The sequence below is a fragment of the Limulus polyphemus genome, unplaced genomic scaffold (assembly GCF_000517525.1).
Source record: "Limulus polyphemus unplaced genomic scaffold, Limulus_polyphemus-2.1.2 Scaffold0, whole genome shotgun sequence".
NCBI classification, from domain to species: Eukaryota; Metazoa; Arthropoda; class Merostomata; order Xiphosura; family Limulidae; genus Limulus; species Limulus polyphemus.
In genome coordinates this window covers 1,840,468-1,861,437 of record NW_013665610.1, presented here as the reverse complement: position 1 = coordinate 1,861,437, position 20,970 = coordinate 1,840,468, and the positions used below count along the sequence as shown (strand labels likewise).

The 20,970-nt window shown below is 32.5% G+C and overlaps 1 protein-coding gene across 9 annotated transcripts in view; it reads right to left on the bottom strand.

Moving 5' to 3' along the window:
• LOC106461769 (serine/threonine-protein kinase tousled-like 1) overlaps positions 1-20,970 on the bottom strand; it is a 95,974-nt gene that overhangs the window by 37,676 nt on the left and 37,328 nt on the right. For 2 of the 9 annotated variants that reach the window (XM_022395165.1, XM_022398674.1), the window contains exons 1-4: positions 8,450-8,491; positions 5,433-5,516; positions 3,246-3,449; positions 558-624 (exon numbers count right to left, since the gene is read on the bottom strand). In XM_022395165.1, coding sequence (XP_022250873.1) covers positions 558-624; positions 3,246-3,449; positions 5,433-5,516; positions 8,450-8,476 — 382 coding nt within the window. In that variant the 5' untranslated portion in view covers positions 8,477-8,491. Of the gene's footprint in view, positions 1-557; positions 625-3,245; positions 3,450-5,432; positions 5,517-8,449; positions 8,492-18,636; positions 18,896-18,919; positions 19,168-20,970 lie in introns of those variants that run through there. The other 7 variants (XM_022396676.1, XM_022397676.1, XM_022395671.1 and 4 more) reach the window with 6 other exon arrangements.

Sequence of the window (20,970 nt, the reverse complement as noted above, 5' to 3'; positions counted from 1 at the left end):
CAACTACCTGTTGTAGAAACACAAGTGTAGAGGATGATGTTTCGAAAGTCACCTGCCTTTCGTCTTCAGGTCAAAACGTCACCTTCTACACTTGTGTCTCTACAACAGGTAGTTGCCATCCATTCTAAAAAGTTTCATCAATATACCAGCTATTATAATAATACTGCCAAAAATATTTTTTCAGAGTGGGTTACAAGCATGTTATAAATCCTTAGCGCCTGAACGATAAGAAATATGTTTGTGATACAATATTATGTATTTGTTTCTCATTTTTGATGTGGGTACAGTTCTATACAGTATGTCAAATGAAATAACATTTTACCCAAATTACCATATCTTAATAAATAAGTAGACATGGAGTTGAATATAAAGCAGTCAAATAGTAGATACTGACAAGGAATCTACTTTTAATTTTTGTTGCTTTGACCTTTAAATAATTAGATTAATTGGTAATGTTTCTGAATTAAGAGCAAAAATGATAAATTTAATGTTCTCAGAGAATACATAAAAGTAATAAATTTACAAATAAAAAATAAAGATGATCATAATTCAACCACCTCCTTGATCATCTTTCCGCTTCCGTTTTCTTTCTAGAGGTGTTCTATTAAACTGCTTTTCTGGACTCTGTGAAATAAAAAGGAAAGTATTAAATGAAAAAATTGAGCTCCATAAATTTTGTTTAGTATATACAATTAATGAAAAAAATCTAACTGCTCTAGCTGGTAATTTGTAAATTATAATTTTCTCTTGAAAATGGGAAATACAACTTCAACCCTTACAGACTTCATTCAGATTTTTTTTATTGCTATCCAACATCTTTTTTTTAATAAAACTAGGATGTTAGAAAATATTATACTACAAATTTAGCACTTCTATTTGCTACATGGTTCAAAAGAAACAAAAGATATAGAATAAACATGCATAAAAATTACACTACAAGACATAAAAAACTACAATGAAAACATTAAAGTATAAAAAAGGACTATTGTTGTTCTTATTATATAGATATACATTTATCATGATTGTTTTCCAAAAAAAAGCACCTCATAACCTTACGAAACAGAAGAAACTTTTATTTTTAAATATCATTATAGCTTATATGTAAATAGATATTAGGTAGATAGATAATTGGCAAAAGTAGACAAAACAATGTGAATTTATTTTGCTCTTCAAGATTAATCACTAATTACCTAATATTCTAAACCATGTTAGAGTTTAAGCTACAAACACAGACATTTCTTCAGAGATTTCTTTTTTCTTTTTTTTTGAGAAAAATGTCTTAATTTACTTTGTTCATACGTAATAATCTTATGGTCACATGCAAATGTATTTGAAGTGATGTTTTGGTTGAGAATAATTGGATTGCTAACACCTTATGCTGAATAAGTATAAAAGCAGATGATAACTTTTTTCTTTATACACAGTCATACTGTCATATATAATCAGTTAGCATTTTGTCAAAAATTAATTATGATTAACATTCCAGAAAACATCTAGGGTTTAAAGAATATTACATCTTCTCTCAATTTCTTTTAAACGTTTTTGCATTATTTCCATTTCAGTCTGAAAGTCAATTCATAAGTGTAAGTTTTTCTTTATACAACTGTTTTTAGAGATGACTGATATTGTTCATGTCCAAGAATTTTATCAATATTTTGCAACAATAAACCTGATTTCAATATTGGGAAAGAAAACTACTGTTAATATTGCTCTGTAGTTAAGGTTTCAAGTAGTGTTACTTTTTCATGGGTTACAGACAAACTATGTAAAAAGCTAATAGCAACTAGATTAATGTCAATAGCCAGAAAAACAAAAACAGCAACAAAATATGCATATAGTTTATTCAATTAAAAATATACCAGAATTTTAAAGAACATCTATTTCTTATAGAAGTCTTGAAAACACATAACTTCAAAAGACTACTCTTAGAGGCCAGCACAATTAATTAGCTGTATTTTTAAACCTATCATAATGTAAAAACATCCTCCAATACGTTTTACTGATTCGTTAATAAAAACTTAAAAGTAACACACACACATATATATATATCTGAGGCATAATAGCACGTGGGTTTGCAAAATACAATGTGTTTTAATTAAATCAATGTTGCATTTACAAATTAACATAAATCCTGTGTATTTCCTTTTATTTTTTCTTTACAGGATTTTCCACTGTTGCTCAAAATCTTATGATAGCATAATTATTTATTGATGTGATCTACACATCCAATTAACAACACATAAAGCTAATATTAAAATGCTACTATTAAATGCATTTTCTGTTTCATTCGTAACACAGCTTTATCTCTATCATAATGAAAGCACAAACCAGTAATACTATGAAAATGTTATGGATGGCTCACTGTCCAGTAATATTAGAAATTCACCTTATGTTATATATACCAGCATTTGTTACAGTGTGCACACACCACACCCCTCTCAGAAAATATGTTGCTTAAGAGTCATATAATTTGAAAAACATTAAAGTTCTTATTACACAATGATATTATAATATAATTATATAATTCAGTTGCCAATTTTCTTCATTGTTTCTTTGTTTTTTCTCAACAAAATCACACTGAACTTAAAAGTGTGATTTTTCACATGCAAGTTTAATATTTGATATGAATTAGATTCTCTTTCATCAGTCTTCTTTTTATCATTTTTGGATCAACCAAAACCACAAATCAAGAAAAATAAGCAATTTTCTTTATTAAGAAGATGGTCACAAAACACTGCTATTGTACACCTTAGTGGCATCACAGAATAATCACACTACGATAACTACAACAAATATATGTACACATAACAAAGCATGACTGTCTAGTGTCTTTATTTAAGGTATTCTATTTTAAAAAATCAATATGAAATAAACAAACGTATTTTTTTAAGACTTAGATAAGTATATTTTGTTGGGTGTCATGGCCTGAACAGTTTTTCTGTATTTTAGATCTGAAACAATACTTTATGTATTTTGATTTTAATACTTTATGTAATTATAAGCCTAAGAAAAGTAAATTCAGTTGGAAATAGTTTTAGCAATAAGTTGCAGCACTCATTAAAGATTTTCATCAGGCAAATGTGAACATTACACTGCATTCTTCCTCCCCTTAGGAAGCCGGTTAATATTTTTTTTATATGAAAAAAATACAGACTTTAGTTAACATTTTGAAGGAAAAATGGGACATAAGTTTTGGTTTATTCATCTATAATTAACTCACTAAACACAATGAATTAATTTCTTACATCTATATCTTTGTCACTAGAACCACTTGCTGCACTGAGGTTGGAGTTGTCATTATGAGGCTGAGAAGAGTTACCACTACCACCTTGTGATGGAATAAATCCACTCAAACCCTGCGAGTGGTTAGAATTTTGCATTGCTGAGAAGCTGCATGCTTGAACTAGTCTTTGCTGTTGATCTGGCGATAAGTGAGAAAAAGTGAATCCCTGGAATACAAGAACCCAGAGAAATAGTTAGAAAACAATAAAAGTTATGGAAAGATCTGTCCAGCTCTATATGATATATGTGTAAAGCTACATTTAATCAGATAGTTCATACAAACAATGAAACACTTTGAATACAAAAATACTACTGTTTATAACAAATATACACATTTTTGTAACAGTAGCTGAACACGTCAGACTATGTGAAATGACAAATGACCAATCAAATATGCTTAATTACATGTATAACAAACAAATTTTCATATCACATCAACAAATCTTCCTCAAATTTATTGATATCAATGAGAAAACATATGCGTAAAATAAAATTCTTATAACTAACATTAAATGCTGAACTTGTTGCATTTATACAATGATCGATGCGAGTAATGCTCAGACCGTATTTCACTCCTTATATCCTGTATCTCATTATTAACTCTGTACTTCATACCTTGCATTATACAAGTAATGAAATGATTGTACTTCATATATAACATCCGATCTGCAACAACCAAACTGTATTCTTTATTTTATACAATATAATTAATAGCCAGACTACGTTCCACTGAAAACATTGCTAGATTAACCTTAATTTCAAACTCACAAACACCAGAACATGTAAGGGCAAATCATCTACTAAGTTACTTGTGAGTGTGTTTTATAGTTCTCTCATGCAAGACCAATAACTGAAATCTGAAGTCAATGTCTTGCTACCTAACATCAGCAGTCCATGTAACATAAGACAACAACCGGGGATCTCCTCTACTAATAAGCCATTAATTCAATTTTAGAAAATTGTAATAGTAATTGAGCATATGAAAACGTGTGAAATGACAAATCACCAATCAAATAAGCTTAATTACAACATATTTATGTTAATGTGACATTAAAATGTTTTTAAGTTATCTTCCTCAAATTTAATATTGACAATGAAAAACCACATGCATAAAAAAATAATGTTCAGATTTTTCTAATCAAGATTCAGTTTTACTAAAGAAATAATGTCGTGTAAAAAAAAAAAAAATCAGTGTTCATTTATATCATATCAATGACTGGAGAAATAGTGATAAACCTAGCCCAATATCGGCACATTTAAGTTTTCAGTTTAAAGAACAAGTAAAACACCTGTTAAATTCATGGAGGAAGGGGTGGAGGGACGATTATGGTATATTATTTTTTTGAATAATATTTAATAACACATATTATTATATGCACCAGACTACATACAGTTTGAAAATGTTAAAAAAAATGCATTTTGATTTCTCTAATTCATTTCATGGAATTTATGTCACTCACAATTGGCTGGGACTTTAGTGATCCAGCAATTACACATCAGATACATTTAGAACTTCAATCAATCTCTCATTAGTAGGTTTCACTCACTGGTCATCAAGCACTTTTATAGAAAGGATTTGAAAATGTAAGATTTTTTTTCAATTTTGTGGTAGAGCTATATCACAAATACACTTTATTATAATAACACAATAACCAAAACAATTTACTATCGTTCCTCCAAAAAACCTTGCCTCAAGAGCAGCGAGTGTCTAATGTTTTTAATTAAGGTGTTCAATTAAAAAAATCAATATGAAATAAACTTTTTCTTAGACTTAGATAAGTACATTTTGTTGGGTGTCATGGCCTGAACAGTTTTTCTGTATTTTAGGTATGAAACAATACCTTGTGTAATTATAAGTATAGCCAAATAAAAGTAAATTCAGTTGAAAATAGTTTTAGCAATAAGCTATAGCACTCATTAAATTTTTTCATCAGGCAAATGTAAACATTACACTGCCTTCTTTCTTTCCTTAGGAAGACTGAATTTACAAGTTCAATCAATCTCTCATTGGTAGGTTTCACTCATTGGTCATCAAGCACTTTTGTAGAAAGGATTTGAAAATGTAAAGATTTTTTTAAAGACATTTTGTGGTAGAGCTATATCACAAATACACTTTATTATAATAACACAAGGACAAAAGAATTTAGTACCCTTCCTCCAAAAAACCTTGCCTCCAGTAGCTCCTGTTTTCGGGGATCCAAACTATGTATATTATCCATCATGTCATTGGGCTCCTGTTCATAATATACCATCATAATCAAAATTATGGAAAATATTATGTAAACATTATCATAAAGTAGCTGTATTAAATAACTTAACTGATTAAATTTGTTAAAAATCATGTCATCAATATAAAGTTTTTTAAAATAATGACCATATCATATTTAAAAATACACTTAGAAACTACAAAGAATGATACTTATCAATAAAAAGACCAGAAATAAAAACTGATGCCAACCCTAAGTACTACTAAAAACCTTTAATTGTATTAAAACTTTTATGATACAATTTTCATTTTACCAAAAAAGCTTTGAATTGCATTTAATTTTCAAGAAATTTAGCATTCAAGTATTTACATAAATCTATAAAATGGATTTTACATGACCAGTTGATAAGATTTGTTTCAATTACCTTTTCTTTTTATTACTACTACACAGAAATAATTAATCTCATAACTGTGTTTTTTATATTAGCAATAGAATATCGATTGCAAATTAGCAATAACATGAAATACTGGATTTCAGAAGCATTTGTATAAAAATTAAGAATGCACAATAAAATGTTATTCAAAAATTGTTTGAATAAAAAATTCAAAAATTGCTGATCTGGGGCCTTTGCTTTAAGTTTTAATATACAGTAAATGTTGAATTTCAGGTACAATAAATGTTAAAGGAAATGGTTGTGACTGAATTCCAACTTCAACATCAGCCATGTATTTCAAATGTCCAAGTTTTACTTACCCATATCTGTTGTATTAAACTGCACAACACACAAACATATTTTTACTGACTGTAAGGACAAAAACTGCTAGCATAACAAAGCAAGTGAATGCTTCTTCATCTGCATTTTCTACTGAGAACATAGTTTCTGACTAATACTTTGCTGGAAACTCTCACACTTTGTTCAAGTTCTCTAAACAACTTTAAGCTTGGCAACTAAACCAGATTATCTGGTCATTTCTATCAGAGTCATTTTACAATTTAATCAGAAAATGTATTTAATAGTTTAGAATATCTACCCTTTTCAATCACTAAACTGGTTCATTTAGTACTCAATCTTTTTTATATGAATATCCAATCACTAAAAATAAAAACAGTGGTTTATTCTTAACATTTATTCATCCAATCACAGCAGTCTGTATCCTGTATACTTTACCACTAAAATTTCTTGATAGGTTTCTATATCTTACCTTTTTTGTTGATACTAAACATTTATGACTCAATCCTCTTTATAAATTCTGTACATTTTTAACTGCACAAGCAGCAGAGGCACTTCGAATCTGGAGGGGGCACCATATGTGTGTTTTTACTGAGTTGTCACAAAGAAATGACAACTTAAATCAAGACAGTAAGAATGCTGGCAACTACAACCCACCTTACATTTTTAGGCCCTACATACTGTTTTACTGAGTTATTATATTCTAATGTTATGGATTTTATTTTTTTAAGAGGGGCATTTTATTACTTTGTAAAAAAATGTGGAGCACATGTCCCCAGTGTCCCCCATACTTAAGTGTTACTTCCTAAAAAAAAAGAAAAAAAAGAGATATATGTACATGATCAAAATTTAAAATGCCCTGTTAGTCTGAAAATATGAAGTGCAACTCTGACAGAAAAATACAGCTTGCCAGAAACAGATTGTTGGAAATACCAATTTTCCTTTATACACGGTCATTATCTTTCAAAGAAGCGTCACTTTTCCATTAATTTTTGTCAAAAGTTATTAAGTTCATATAAAACTAACACACATTATTTTATATTTAAAAAGATTAATCTGTAACTTTCTCAAAGAATTTTTCTACACATCATTAATGATATGCAGCTACTGTGACTAATACATAACAGCTGGAATTAATCTTGAGTAGAAATGTTACTTATTTGATGCTTTACATATTAATATAAAATACACATTTTAAATACTAACAGCTTATATATTATTAAATAACAATGCATTTAGTTGAATGCCTAAACAAGGAAATGTTTGAGTTAAAAGTAGATAAAACTGTAAAACTAACAATACAATCTTCTTGATCTGTTGTGTATATTTAAATATTCAGCATTCTTGATCTACAGATCTACCTGTAATCACATGGCCTCTAACCTGGCACACACCCGTCAAACCAACATAACTGAAAATATACACCTAGCCTCTCAAATTCTTAACTGATCCTACAATAAACTAAACATTCAGCCTCCTATGTAAGCCACACAATGTTTTCTTTTGTTCAATCCTACATATGTATCTGCCAATACTCTAGTCTGACCCTATGTTTTAAACCATTTTAACTTGTACATCTAATCATTCAAATCTTTTATTGATCTTATTTATAGATATTATTAAAATCAACTTCTGATCAGAGGAAGCTATGTACTTAGAGCAAAACTAAAAACATTGTGATCAGTATAGCTAAGTTGTTTAACCATATATATTTCTAACTATATGCCCTAATTTCCTAACCCTTGACTGTCAACACTCTTCTTTCATCATATGTTTATAACCATTTGACCCTGTTATCTAATCAACAGCATTTTTTCATTCCCTATCTCCAACAATTAGGTCAAGTTTTAATCATTTTGAATGATCCTGTAGTTCTAAACACAGAACTCTAATTTATATCTAATCATCAATCCTCTTAAGTGACCTATTACACCTAATAATTACCCCAATTTTGGCTAACCATGTATTTCTAACCACATAACCCTTTGTTTTACTCTTTACACCTGACCATCAGTCTTTTGCTTTTATTGACCCTGTACTTCTAACGGTACAAGTTTCTTCTTTTACTCTGTAGACCCAACCCCAAAATGTCCCTTTACAGCCAACCATCAATGTTTTTGATTGACTTTCTTGCTTAACACTGAGCTATAAACTATTTATTCCTCTTGATCCTTGTACATATAATTATACAATATCTTGACTTCAGTTAAAAAATATAAATCATTGGTACCTCAGGAGTGTTACTTGACCTAACCATCCAGACTTTTCCAACTGGTCCTATACAACAAACAATCCAGTTACTTTGGACATCCTATTACTTACCCCAATTAAGTGATTGCATATTTATATATAAAAAGCTTTTACTTGTCAACAATATCTTTTGACCACTCAATTCTATGTATCTAAAATTTAACATATAAGTAGTGGTTCCAGATTTTGTTAGCTCTTTTCAACGAATTACATTGTCTACAGCAATAACACACACAGAGCTATTAACATTAAGTCTTTGTTATCTGGATATATTAATACATGTGTACTTTCCACCTTATGTTATATAGGTATATTTCAGTTGTTGTTCTGTAGCACCTTATTTGTTTAGTAAATCATCCTTTCCTGATTATAGTTCATACACAACTTGAAAATGTTTATCTAGAAATGACTCCCGAAGCGAAGAAACGTCAATCTTGTGTAACTGAATTGAACAACACGCTTTGCTGCTATTACGTGCGTTCTGTTCATAACCACATTGGTAGAAATAATTATTTTTTCAGGCTTGCGAGGAAGCAACACACCCTATACGGTCCCTCACAAACATTACCTGCACTTCCATAACACTGAGAACAACTACGTCACCAGTTTCAATCACAGCAAGCAGGAAGCTAGCACTATCATTTGAAGCAGAACCCACTTCACCGATCACCAACACTGCTTCTTTTTTTTTATCACTTGAGTTTACATCTACTCGAAACATTTCTGGTTTAATGAGACCTTATATGGATGCTTCTTAAATGGAAATGTAATGCAACATAACAACAGAAGTATCCTCAAAACACCAGGTAATAAATACCCTTCCTACCCAGAGTCCATAGGGCACCCCATTTTTACACATCAATAGTTATACTTTATATATTAAGTGAAGGGTTCTTCTAGTTGATTCTGTGAGTTAATCAGCCTCGTGTTAGAACACTTTTTTTTAATAACTTTAATAATCACGGCAACAAGCAAGTAGGCAGGCAGATCAGAACACAAGGTACGGAAGAGATGTGGGAGGACAACAACATACCTTGGCGTGGCGCGTGCCACTGCGACACCAAAGTAATGCGGCGCATCTGTAGTATCAGCTGCGGATTTTAACTGGTTCATATACGAACAGGCATACATCACACACAATATTTACTGATGTCATATTGATTGAATATTTTTGATATATATAAACGAACTTTATGCTGGAAACATTTTTCATTCTTTTTTTTTTTCTAACTAAGATTAGAATGAAAAAATATCAGGTTTAGATAAATGCATATTTTAGAATATTACAAAAAACACATAAGTGCATGCTGAATAGGTAGGTGATATTTTGGAACCGGATGATATATATCTTGTTGGTATATATTTAATCTCCGAGTTGTGTTCATCACTTGAAACTGATGTCGCCAATAATGGTTCTTCCATGTAAGAGCATACCGTAAGCAACGAATGTAAAACGTCAGTTACGACAAACCGGTTTCCGAAATACTGTTGTGGAAACGCTCACCACAGATATATTTATTGACCCTAAAGAACACAACAGCATTTTTTAAAGCTTTTTCTCGCGAAGTTTTTGATTTCCATGTCAGAAATTTCAATTTGAGACGTAAGTATGATAATAAAGAACGACTTTGACACTTTTAATGTCAATTACGGAAACAGAATTATTACTACTACAGTTTTCGAGCAGTTAACTTTGAAATTGAATGCATGTATAATAAAAAATGTATCCGTAATGTCTCTCTATCTTATTGTCATAAATTCAAGACTATAATTCTGGCCTTAACTCGAGACGAGCCAGCCATGATACGTTTATGAGTATGTACGTTCACGCGCCCGATATACACATACACATATCATTATTTGGCTATCAATTAGTCACAAAAACTTTTGCGACAACATGCATCACCCAACAATCACGTGACCTGCATGAGCCTGTAAATTTGTTATGAATGAAGGTTGGTTACGTACAATCCATCAAATAACTTACATATGCGGGAAAAAAAATTCACCTGAGGCTGGTTAGTACTTTTGTGTGTGTGTTAGTTGAAGAAGAATGAGGCGCTTGAAGACAAGTTATATTCCTTCCACTACTCGTTCTTAGGGTCAAAGTACTTTTACACATACACAGCTACCGAAGAGGCCACGAAACACACACAAAAAAGTAAGAGAACAACACACAGGCAGACAGGCATTTTTAGGCTTCAACTTATTCAATGTTTTCCCTTATGTATGCCTTACAATTCTACATGCAGATATGATTATGTTTCACGCAGTTTCAATTAAAGACATGTTGAAATCCAGTGTATAAACTATACTAAAGGAACTTGGTGCAATACACACACACACTGAATAAACTTTACCGACGCTTCCTTGCTTAAAAACGATTCGTCAGGAGATAGTGTAACAAGCAAACTTGCAGGAAATCCACCAGCATTTTATCAAACATCAATATTACACTAAGTAAATCAAAGATTAGCTCGTTTAGACTACAAGTTTTTCAGGAATGGACTTAATTGTCCGAAAACGGCAAACCCAAAAATGACAATCGACTTCAATTTTTATCTATTCATTTTGTTTAAAAATAAGATGTTCATTTCGATAATGTTCATGTTAAAGTATCCATACTTGAGACTTTGCATAGGTCAAATAAATAAAAAATACGCAATAAACCATACATATAAATACTTATACTAAACTTGAAGTAAGTTAACCAGCACCACTATGTAACAATGCACAACAATGAAATAGTTTTATATATCAACAGCTATACGTAATATATTTTGGTCATTTAAAAATAAGTAAACATGTGAAAGGTGCTCCAATTAACCTGCTAATGAAAATGTATATAACGATTTGATTGGTTATTTCCTTGTGTTAGATATTCGCGCAAGGTAACTGTCCACAATTGAACTGATAGACCAGAGGGAAGGTAGCTAGTCAACAGTACTTATTGAACTGATAGACAAGAAGGAAGTACTTATTGAACTGATAGACCAGAATGAAGGTAGCTAGTCAACAGTATTTATCTCTTGGGGTATCTTTATGCACAGGTTCTCAAAACTTTCTCGGCACAAGGTCTTCTAGAACATTCTATCATCCTGACTGAGTCCCCCGCCCAACTCAATGAATCTATAGATGCTGAGTACCTTAATAGTATTTTGTGCATTTTCCACGGTCTCCCTGACACTTTTCTGCGGTCCTCCAGGGTCCTCGGACCCTAACTTGTGAACCCTTTCTCTAATCGAATACTGATATTTGACCGTTACTCTTATAACACACCCACGGTATCAAGGTGCAGGGCGCGCTTTTGTGGCAACGTGACGCGAACCATAGACCCTCGGATTCCCAGTCTGTCATGCTAACCACTAGGCAACCACCGGCCCTTATAACGATTTGTGATTGGATTTATCGCACTATAAACATTAGAACATTTGCTGGTTTTCTTTACTTGTTGAAGCCTGCTTTGATTTAAATAAGTAAAATTAAATGACAAATTGATTGTAACAAATACAGTGTGTACTGTTGTTATAAGAAGCCTTTTTGCAATGAATATCGATAATTTGGTAATTAAGTAGGATATAGTTTTTTTTTTCCAACATAATATGAAGTTCTACAAAACTAATATCACTTTTACTTGCAATGTTAATTGGTGATATTTTCTCATTCTTTTATAAATATTTAGTCGTTGATATTCACAAGTTAGAAGCAAGCCCGTAACGAATTCAATCTGATCAACAAAATATTGTCCAGGAAAATCGCCTTCCCAGGAGATGCCAACTTATACGATGGCTATATCGACCACGTACAGCACAGCCTGTCAATCGTCCAGAACAGAAAGTCTACAACTGAGGCTGAAGGAAGAAATCGATGAACTAAACACACAACACATTTGGATCTTAAGAAAGCAGCGGTATATCTTTATCCTATTTTCTCTCACTTGGCGACAAAATATTCAAAGATAATTTCCGGAAAATTAAAAAAATAATAATATAATTAAATTGTAAATAAAACAGAATAGTGTGGTTGGCCTCCTGCTATTTTCCATTTTTACAATATCTAGAAAAGAAAGCAATCACTACAATGGCTAATTTACTCCAAAGAATTCAAGTTTATTGTTATATCAGAGTATTGCTGAAACCATCTACTGAGCGTGCTTTATTTGAATAATGTTATATGTGACCAATTAAAAACGTTTTCTAAAAGTTCTTTATATATATATATGCAACTCCACAAAGGTAACGTCTTCGCTAATATACGCAATATCAAATATTCGCATATTCATGGTTAATATGACCTATATTTGTTTTTTCAACTCCAAGACAGAAATAAACAATTTACTGATATAACGCATTATTTACAACAAATGTATTGAAGCAAAGAACTCAGATAATTCAGTTTCCGACTTAAGAAAATTGGCTTTATGTGTCTGAAAATTACTAAAAAAATCTCCATTGTATTATATTAGGCAGTTTTTGAAAGCAAGTACAAAACATTTCACTGTATCTATCGAAAAGATATACATAAAATGATGAATTTTGCAACCGCAATGTAAACAAATATAATCTTTATGTAAATATAAAGAGCGCCGAATGTTAGTATAAATACCACTCGGTGTTAAGTTAAATCGTAGTGTACAGAAACCAAGACCAGGAACGAACTTAAAGTCATTGTGAACTCGTTTCAATACTTTACTATTACAAACCTGAAATTTCTAAATTAATTTTGTTGCAGTTGGTTTTTTTTGTGTTTTTTTTTCTGTGGTTTTTGCACTATGAAACAACATATTTCCTACAGCTATTGTTTAGAGACCGCTGACATCAGTTTACAGGTGTTAGACTTTTAGGAAACTATCAAACTGTGTCCCTTTAATCTTGTTGAAACTAACTAGTAACCGGATCACGATTTCATGTAAATAACTGATTAAAGCAATAGGTAAGATCGCACTAACTATGTAACAGAATGCAAATTTCATAGCCAGCTAAAGTTCAAGACCCATAAATATGGGGTAATGGGGTAAAATTAACTTCTCAATGAAAAAAACAACAACCTTAGTCCACATAATCTGTTCAAATAGACATCGTTTGTTGATTTAGAAGTCCGAGTTTTTCTAAATTCTAGAACTCACATATACGTGTGTGTGTGGTGCAATAACGGCGTTATGAGGTGGTAAACAAGAATAACCAGGTTTAAATATGAAACCATTATATATTAAGGTTTAGTTTAGTATGAGGTGGTAAATAAGAATAACCAGGTTTAATTATGAAACCATTATATATTAAGGTTTAGTTTAATATGAGTTGGTAAACAAGAATAACCAGGTTTAATTATGCAATTATATATATTAAGGTTCAGTTTAGTATAAGGTGGTAAACAAGAATAACCAGGTTTAATTATGAAACCATTATATATTAAGGTTTAGTTTAGTATGAGGTGGTAAACAAGAATAACCAGGTTTAATTATGAAACCATTACATATTAAGGTTTGATTTGAATTTTGCACAAAGATACACAATAGGCTATATGTGCTAGCCAACCCTAATTTAGCAGTGAAAGACTAGAGGGAAGGCAGCTAGTCATCACCACCCACCACCAACACTTGGACTACTCTTTTACCAATGAATAGTTGGACTGACCATTATATTATAATGCTCCCATGGCTAAAAGCATGTTTGGTGGGACAGGGATTTGAGCCCACGATCCTCAGATTACGAGTCAAGCCCTAACCACTTAGCCATGCCAGGCCTATATATTAAGGAATGAAAGATTTATATAAAAGTATAAGGGGCATGAGATGCATCAATGTTAACAGTGCTGGCAAACAAGAGCAACAAAAAACAACAACATCCTCTTGGTAAGATTCTCTTGAATATTCCAGTCTCCATCTCTTTTCCATCCAATAATTTGTGAAAATAAAGCACTTAAAATTGTTTCAAATTTCAAATATTAATCAGCACTGTGAGTTGCAATAAATTGACTACTCATAGGATTACCAGCTTTGAGTTGGAATAAGCCATAAGAAATCAGTAAGAGAAGCCAGCTTCTGAAACTGAGATGAAGAGAGAAAAGGGCACATACATAAAAGCCAAGAAACCATGAAACAAAGATTAAAAGTGAATCTTTGCTGTTATAAACTAACCTCACAAAATAATTTTGACAGTAAGAAGCCAATCAAAATAACAATATATTACAGAAAATTGTGCTCCCTAAGCATATATACCTCAAAGTAATGACTCTCTGACACTTATCTGCTGATGAACCAGTGCAAACGACGAAAACCATCACATGTGACTGCAGACAACAAATGTGAAATTTTCTGCATTTTGGCTTCATGTGCATAGAGGTTGATCTTTCAAACCAATGAAGTTCAAAGTCTTTGAAATTCCAATATTAAAATTCAAGTAAATGCAAAAGTTTCACACAGAGTACCAGAATACTCTCTTTTCAAAAACTTGTTCTTGGCCCACACAAAAAACTGTCATTTATAAAGTAAATGAAATTTTACAACAATATCCACACCAATTCCAGACTACAGAACTGTTGTTTGGCTTGTCTCTCTCATCAGTAAGCCAAAAAGTGGACCTATACATGCCAAGTGCATTTTTGTTTTGTGAGTATCCCTGTACTGGGCACTTAAACAAACATCCTCCACTTCCACAGCACTCCAGATTGGGTTTTAGTCATTGTTGTGGGTTATGCCCACTACAGTGATGGCTGTGGTTCATCCATTAGTGCATATAGGATGGTTATGGTGGTTAGCTGCTCTTCTTTGAAGGCTCAGTGGTGGTGGACTTTCTAGGATCTTATAGACTGGCTCAATTGTGAATAGGACCTGATATATCTGGACTAACAGACATCTCAATCTCAAGTATGAGTTTCAGTATACTTTTCAATTGGTGGTGGTAGTTTTACTAGGCAAACTGATATGTTGCAAAGATGATGGCGAATGCCAACTGTTTATTCATGGTCAAACTTATCATCTCAAATGAGGTAGAACCTGTTACATGTAATTCCATCTTCTCCTTCACATCTCAACAATAATTAGAGCCAAAAGGATAGAACATGAAATTAAGTTAAAACTTGAAATGGATGTTAAATGCATTAGAAATTTGTTAATTCCACATGGAACCAGTGTACACACTACTGATTCTTCTAGAATGTTGACATTTTAGTAAGACCAATCAAGAGTTTGTGAACAATTGATGAAGAGCTTCTACACCATTTTTCTCGAAGACCTGTGTCAATATAGTTGGTTCAATCTCTAAGAAAAATGCTTAAGAATCTATAGTGGGTCTTTGCCAATGAGCTAAAATGATGCTGATCTTTAGATGGTAATCACTGTTTAATGTACTGATGCATAGCACCTTAAAGCATGTGTATATTTCTAATTGAACAATTATATGATAATTGCCATAACCAAAAAAATGTATCTGCCAATTTTGTTAATCACATTTTAGGACTTTCACATTAACTGCCAAACATTAAATACAAATCATCAAGGAAAAGATATTGTGAAGTGAAAAGGAGACACATCAAAGTATAACAACAAAGTTATCACTTTTTTTTCTCATTACAACCTTAATCCCAACTAGTTTGTGGTCAGCCAGTATTTTTGTAAGCCAAGAACTTTTATACCTAGGTGGCTGGTCCAGTTGGCAACTGTAAAGGACGAGCTTGTTGGGTAACGAGGATTCAAACTCATGACCTGCAGAGTGCAAGTCAAGCACCATAACCACCATGCCATGTTAGGCCCATCACTTTTACAAATCTACAAAAATCAACAAATGCAGTTATTGTACAGGAATACGCAAATCCTTGTCATGATTGCTTCACCTTTAGTATATTTCATTGGTAGTAAAACCTTCAAAACAGCATAAGTACTGTGCAAAATTGGTATTATGTTCTCTTGTAAAGGCACACGTTAAATATTAGTATTTGTCTGCCTTTTGTATCTATTTATAGCGTTTTCAAAGAGAAACAGTGATAATTAAATGAACACAACATTTGTATATTTAGGTAAAACCTGTACATATTACTAAACTGCCTAATCATTCTGGAGATGCTAACTCTTTGCACAAAGTCAATAGCAAATTAGTTTAAATGTAAGTAGCAGAGTGTCACATACTTAATACTCAGAATACCACAGAGTTTAAAATACGCACTACAGTGAAATTATAAAAAACCCAAAAATTTTCGCTTTTAAAAACTTGTTACCTAAAACAGATCGTCTAAATTAATGTTGCTCATTTCTATTATGTCACTAAAAATCAACCAGCTGAAAACCAGGTTAGAGCCTTATGTTTGCTAACATAAGCAATAAGGCCACTTGAATTTTGGGAAAATAACCCCACCTGTCATACCCTAACTACGAGTCTGAAGACTCAAAATTCTGAAAAGCTACAGGTTTCATTTTATTACGACTTTTTACTAAGTGTTAACGATTTTAAATTACTTTCCGATATAAACCTTTATTTTACGTTTTCAGAAAAAAAAGAAACTTCCTTGTGTAATTATATTATACTTCTAAATACCAACAATCCCCGTTTAATTCAAACCCTCAACTTCAGATAAACAACAGTTTATGAACACTGGTTTCTACGCTTCATCAAAGTAGCTATTTTGTACTTTTCGTGCTGATTTTGTTTTAATGTGAATTGAAAATCACTGAAAACTCATTACACAAACTTTTTTAATGTCAACATCCCTTCAAGTTACACTCACCGGAAAGTAGTTCAAGCTTACGAATGGTAGAGTGTAGAAGAAAACTGTGTTTAAAATGTAAATCATCAACCAATTTACAAGGACACTCAAATGTCACGCTAACGTTTCATTACGAAAAACTAGATGTATAAGAATTATTTCCATTATCGTAGAGTAAGCTAATTGGTACTTGAAGTTTTCAGATTAAAAATTGTACAGGTTGAGTAAATATTGTTTCAAAATCGCACCTGGCTTTCTTCGTGACACTAAACGTTAATGGGTTAAACTCCAGCCCTTGGGTCATAATGAAAATTGTAAATTCAATAACCAACAAGGACGTAACTGATTAACCCAAGTAGAGCACGGTACTTATTTTTTAGGTATGTTTCAGGGCGATGGTGTGATACAATTTCTCACAGTTACAACAGCTCTGCAATTGTGTGTCATTATCACAGTTTCTATATCATTATGAAGGACTACTGACGGTAAAAAAAAAGACTCAATACCCACTTTTTTTAGTAGAAAAATAAGATATTGCGGTTTTTATAACAGCATAAAATTGGTAATGTTGAACTGTACAAATAAAATTGGTTGGTTGTTTTAGACAGTCACGCAAAGTTAAACAAGGGATATCCGAGTTGATAGTTTCTAATTTTAAACTGACTGACTAGAGAGAAAGTCAGTAGTCAAGTGTATCCACTGCCAACTCTTGGGTGCCTACGGTCCTCAAGTGCAGGGAGCGAGTTTGTGGCAACGGGACAAGAACCATGCACTCTCTGATCCACAGTACGGTGCACTAGACACTAGTCCATCCGCAGTCCACAGTTATGGCCATAATAAAACAAAAAGTGGTACTTTCTCTCGTAAGAGAATATTTATTTATCCCTATACGAAAGAATAAAATAAAAACGTTTCGAATCATTTAATTCTTACCATAAACAATTCATGGGCATTCATGTTTTTCTGGATTTATTTAATAGATAACGTAGCAGAAACCTTATCCCTCATGCTATACCATAACAATTAAAGAAGCTGTGAATAAACGCGTCTTTCTCCTTCTGCAAAATGAACGTATAGTCTGAAGAGAAAAATGGTCTTACACCTACAATAGGCGTAATTATTTTATGAAGAATATGGAAACAAAGACTGCATTTTAGGAGTTGTATTAAAATATGCAGTCTTTTATGTGCCTTGGTTACGGATATTCCAAATCAATTTCAAATAACACGTCACTAATTACAACGGCCCCTGTAAAGTCAGTTTCTCGTCATTCTTTGGAATTGGAAAAGACATAGTCTTATCATAAATAAATAAAAAATAAAAAGCTTAACAACAGTGAAAGAAGGGTAAATAGGATTAGTACTTTCATTCGAAATGAAGCCTAAATTATAATTATTTTAAAATACAAACTTCTAAACTTATTCTATCTAAAAACTATCAATATGATCATGTATACTACACCATATTTACATTTTCCACTTAAAATGAAACTTTGCTGCTTTTCTGAAACACCTACATCTTAATCATTACAACACTTTTAGAATACGAATACATTTTTAAGATGTAAAAATAGCTACTCATTACTTTCCCTTATATATTAATAAAAGACAACTTCTGACTGTTTATCAATCACCATGTCGCGCCTCATTACGGGGCAATCTGAAAACTTCTATTGCTGGCCACTCATCTCAGGATTAGTCTAGGCGGAAAGTAACTAACTTATCTTACAGTCTCAGTGAAGTGAAATACATACGGATAACATCTCGCACATGCAGTCTAGGTTTCACAACGTATGACGGAAAACTTCCATTCGTCTGGGATTTTGCGCAGAGCTGCGATAGTTAAATGAAGCAACGGGAAAACAATCTAAAAGAACGTACGACAGCAGGTCTAGCAAAGGGGAAATTCGGTAACTCGTTTTAGGTATCACGTGACCTCCATGACATATCTTTACTAACATATCTAAAGTGCCATCAAGTTGGTTTTTTTTCTTCTTGTTTTTCACTACTAAGAGGGAGACTAAACAATGGATGGATATAGTAGTATTCATTTTGTGCACTAAAGTATCCCGTGTAAACCACGGAAGAAAAACTATAATGTAGATGTACCCTTGACAGCAGGTTTACGGATGAAATGACCGAGCTTACCGGAGACGAGATTATTCGACAGCCTTAACAACAGACCAGTCTAAATAGGAGGATTCAAATATGTACAACAGACGCACACACACACACACACACTGAAACAGACCCACACATACATACATACATGGGCAACTGTATCACCATGGTATGTACTAAGCTGACGTCACCAACGTTATCTGGCTGGTTGCCAAGAGCAGCGAGTAAGGAGTGACGTCAGAAGAAATCCCCCTACCCCCCAGTGATTAAACAGTGAGGATTGTGAAGAAAATACAGGTATCTACAACGTCGTCAAAGCAGCCAGAATCATTAACTTTGTAGTCTGGCTTATACCATTCCATGTCCATGCAAGGCTTTGATGTTGTTCCAAGAGGTTGAATACTAGACTTAAAAGTATATACGTGGTAATATAAATATTCTGAAAATCATGAAGAAACAGTTTATTTTCGGATATTCGCGCGATGTTATTCAAGGGCTGTCCCTAATTTTGAATTGATATACTAAAAGAAAGGCACATGGTCAACACCATCCATCACCAACTTTTGTCTGATCAAATAGTGGTATTTTACTGTCACCCTTATAACTCACCAACTGCCCCAAAGTACGGATTGCATTTTTTTTTTCCTTTTCGGTAATAGGACGCGAACATAGGATCCTCCATCCATATAGTCTGGCACGCTAACCACTGGGCCACGCTCAACCCTCATTAAGAAATGACATTAAAGAAATGTTCACTCACGCTGCCACTATAAATTTTATTTATTTATTATTATTTATTTATTATTATTTATTTCTTTGTTACAAAGTTTTTGTTCATTTTTATATCTTAAACTTCGGATGATTTCCCGACTTTAAGTACTTTAATAACAGCTCTAACCTTGACCTTCGATTTACAATCTATTCATCACCAAAAGTGCATGGATTCTGATAACACTCCTCTATACACTAATACTTTGACCCAAGTTCTACAGCTACTTTATATAACTATTCTAAATACAAACAAAAAATACGGCAACAATGAAATCCGTTTCTCTACAGACTAGTATGGCAAGCCAATAACAGTAATCAATCACAAATTATGGATTTAACAACTTTTGTGAAACTTTCTATTATATTTAATTATGTAAACGTTTATTTTTTAATTCATCTACTTAAAAATAATTCTTACTTATGAATATATGTAAGTACATACAATTAGTGGGTTGTTTCTGAACTTTTGCACAAAGCTACACAAGGGCTATCTGCGCATAGTCATTCCCAATTTTCAATTGATAGACTACAGAGGGAGGGGAAGATAGTCAACAGCACCAACCGCCAACCTTTGGGAAACTTGCCTGACCGAATAATGAGATTTGACCGTCACTCATATAGCGCACTAACAACCTCAAAGTTATGAATGCGATTTTGTTGAAACTGGCCATGAACTAGGAACCCTCGGATTAACAGTCCAAGCACGCTAACCAACCACTAAGACACACCAAGCCCAAATTACAATTGAAAAAGGAAGTATTCAGAATGAAACGATATGATTTCACAGAAATGTTCTAATTTTAACATGATATCCTGAAGTTAACAAGCATTTAACACTTACGACGTTGTCCTTTTAGAGTGTTTGTTTGTTTGTTTTTGAATTTCGCGCAAAGCTACACGAGGGCTATCTGCG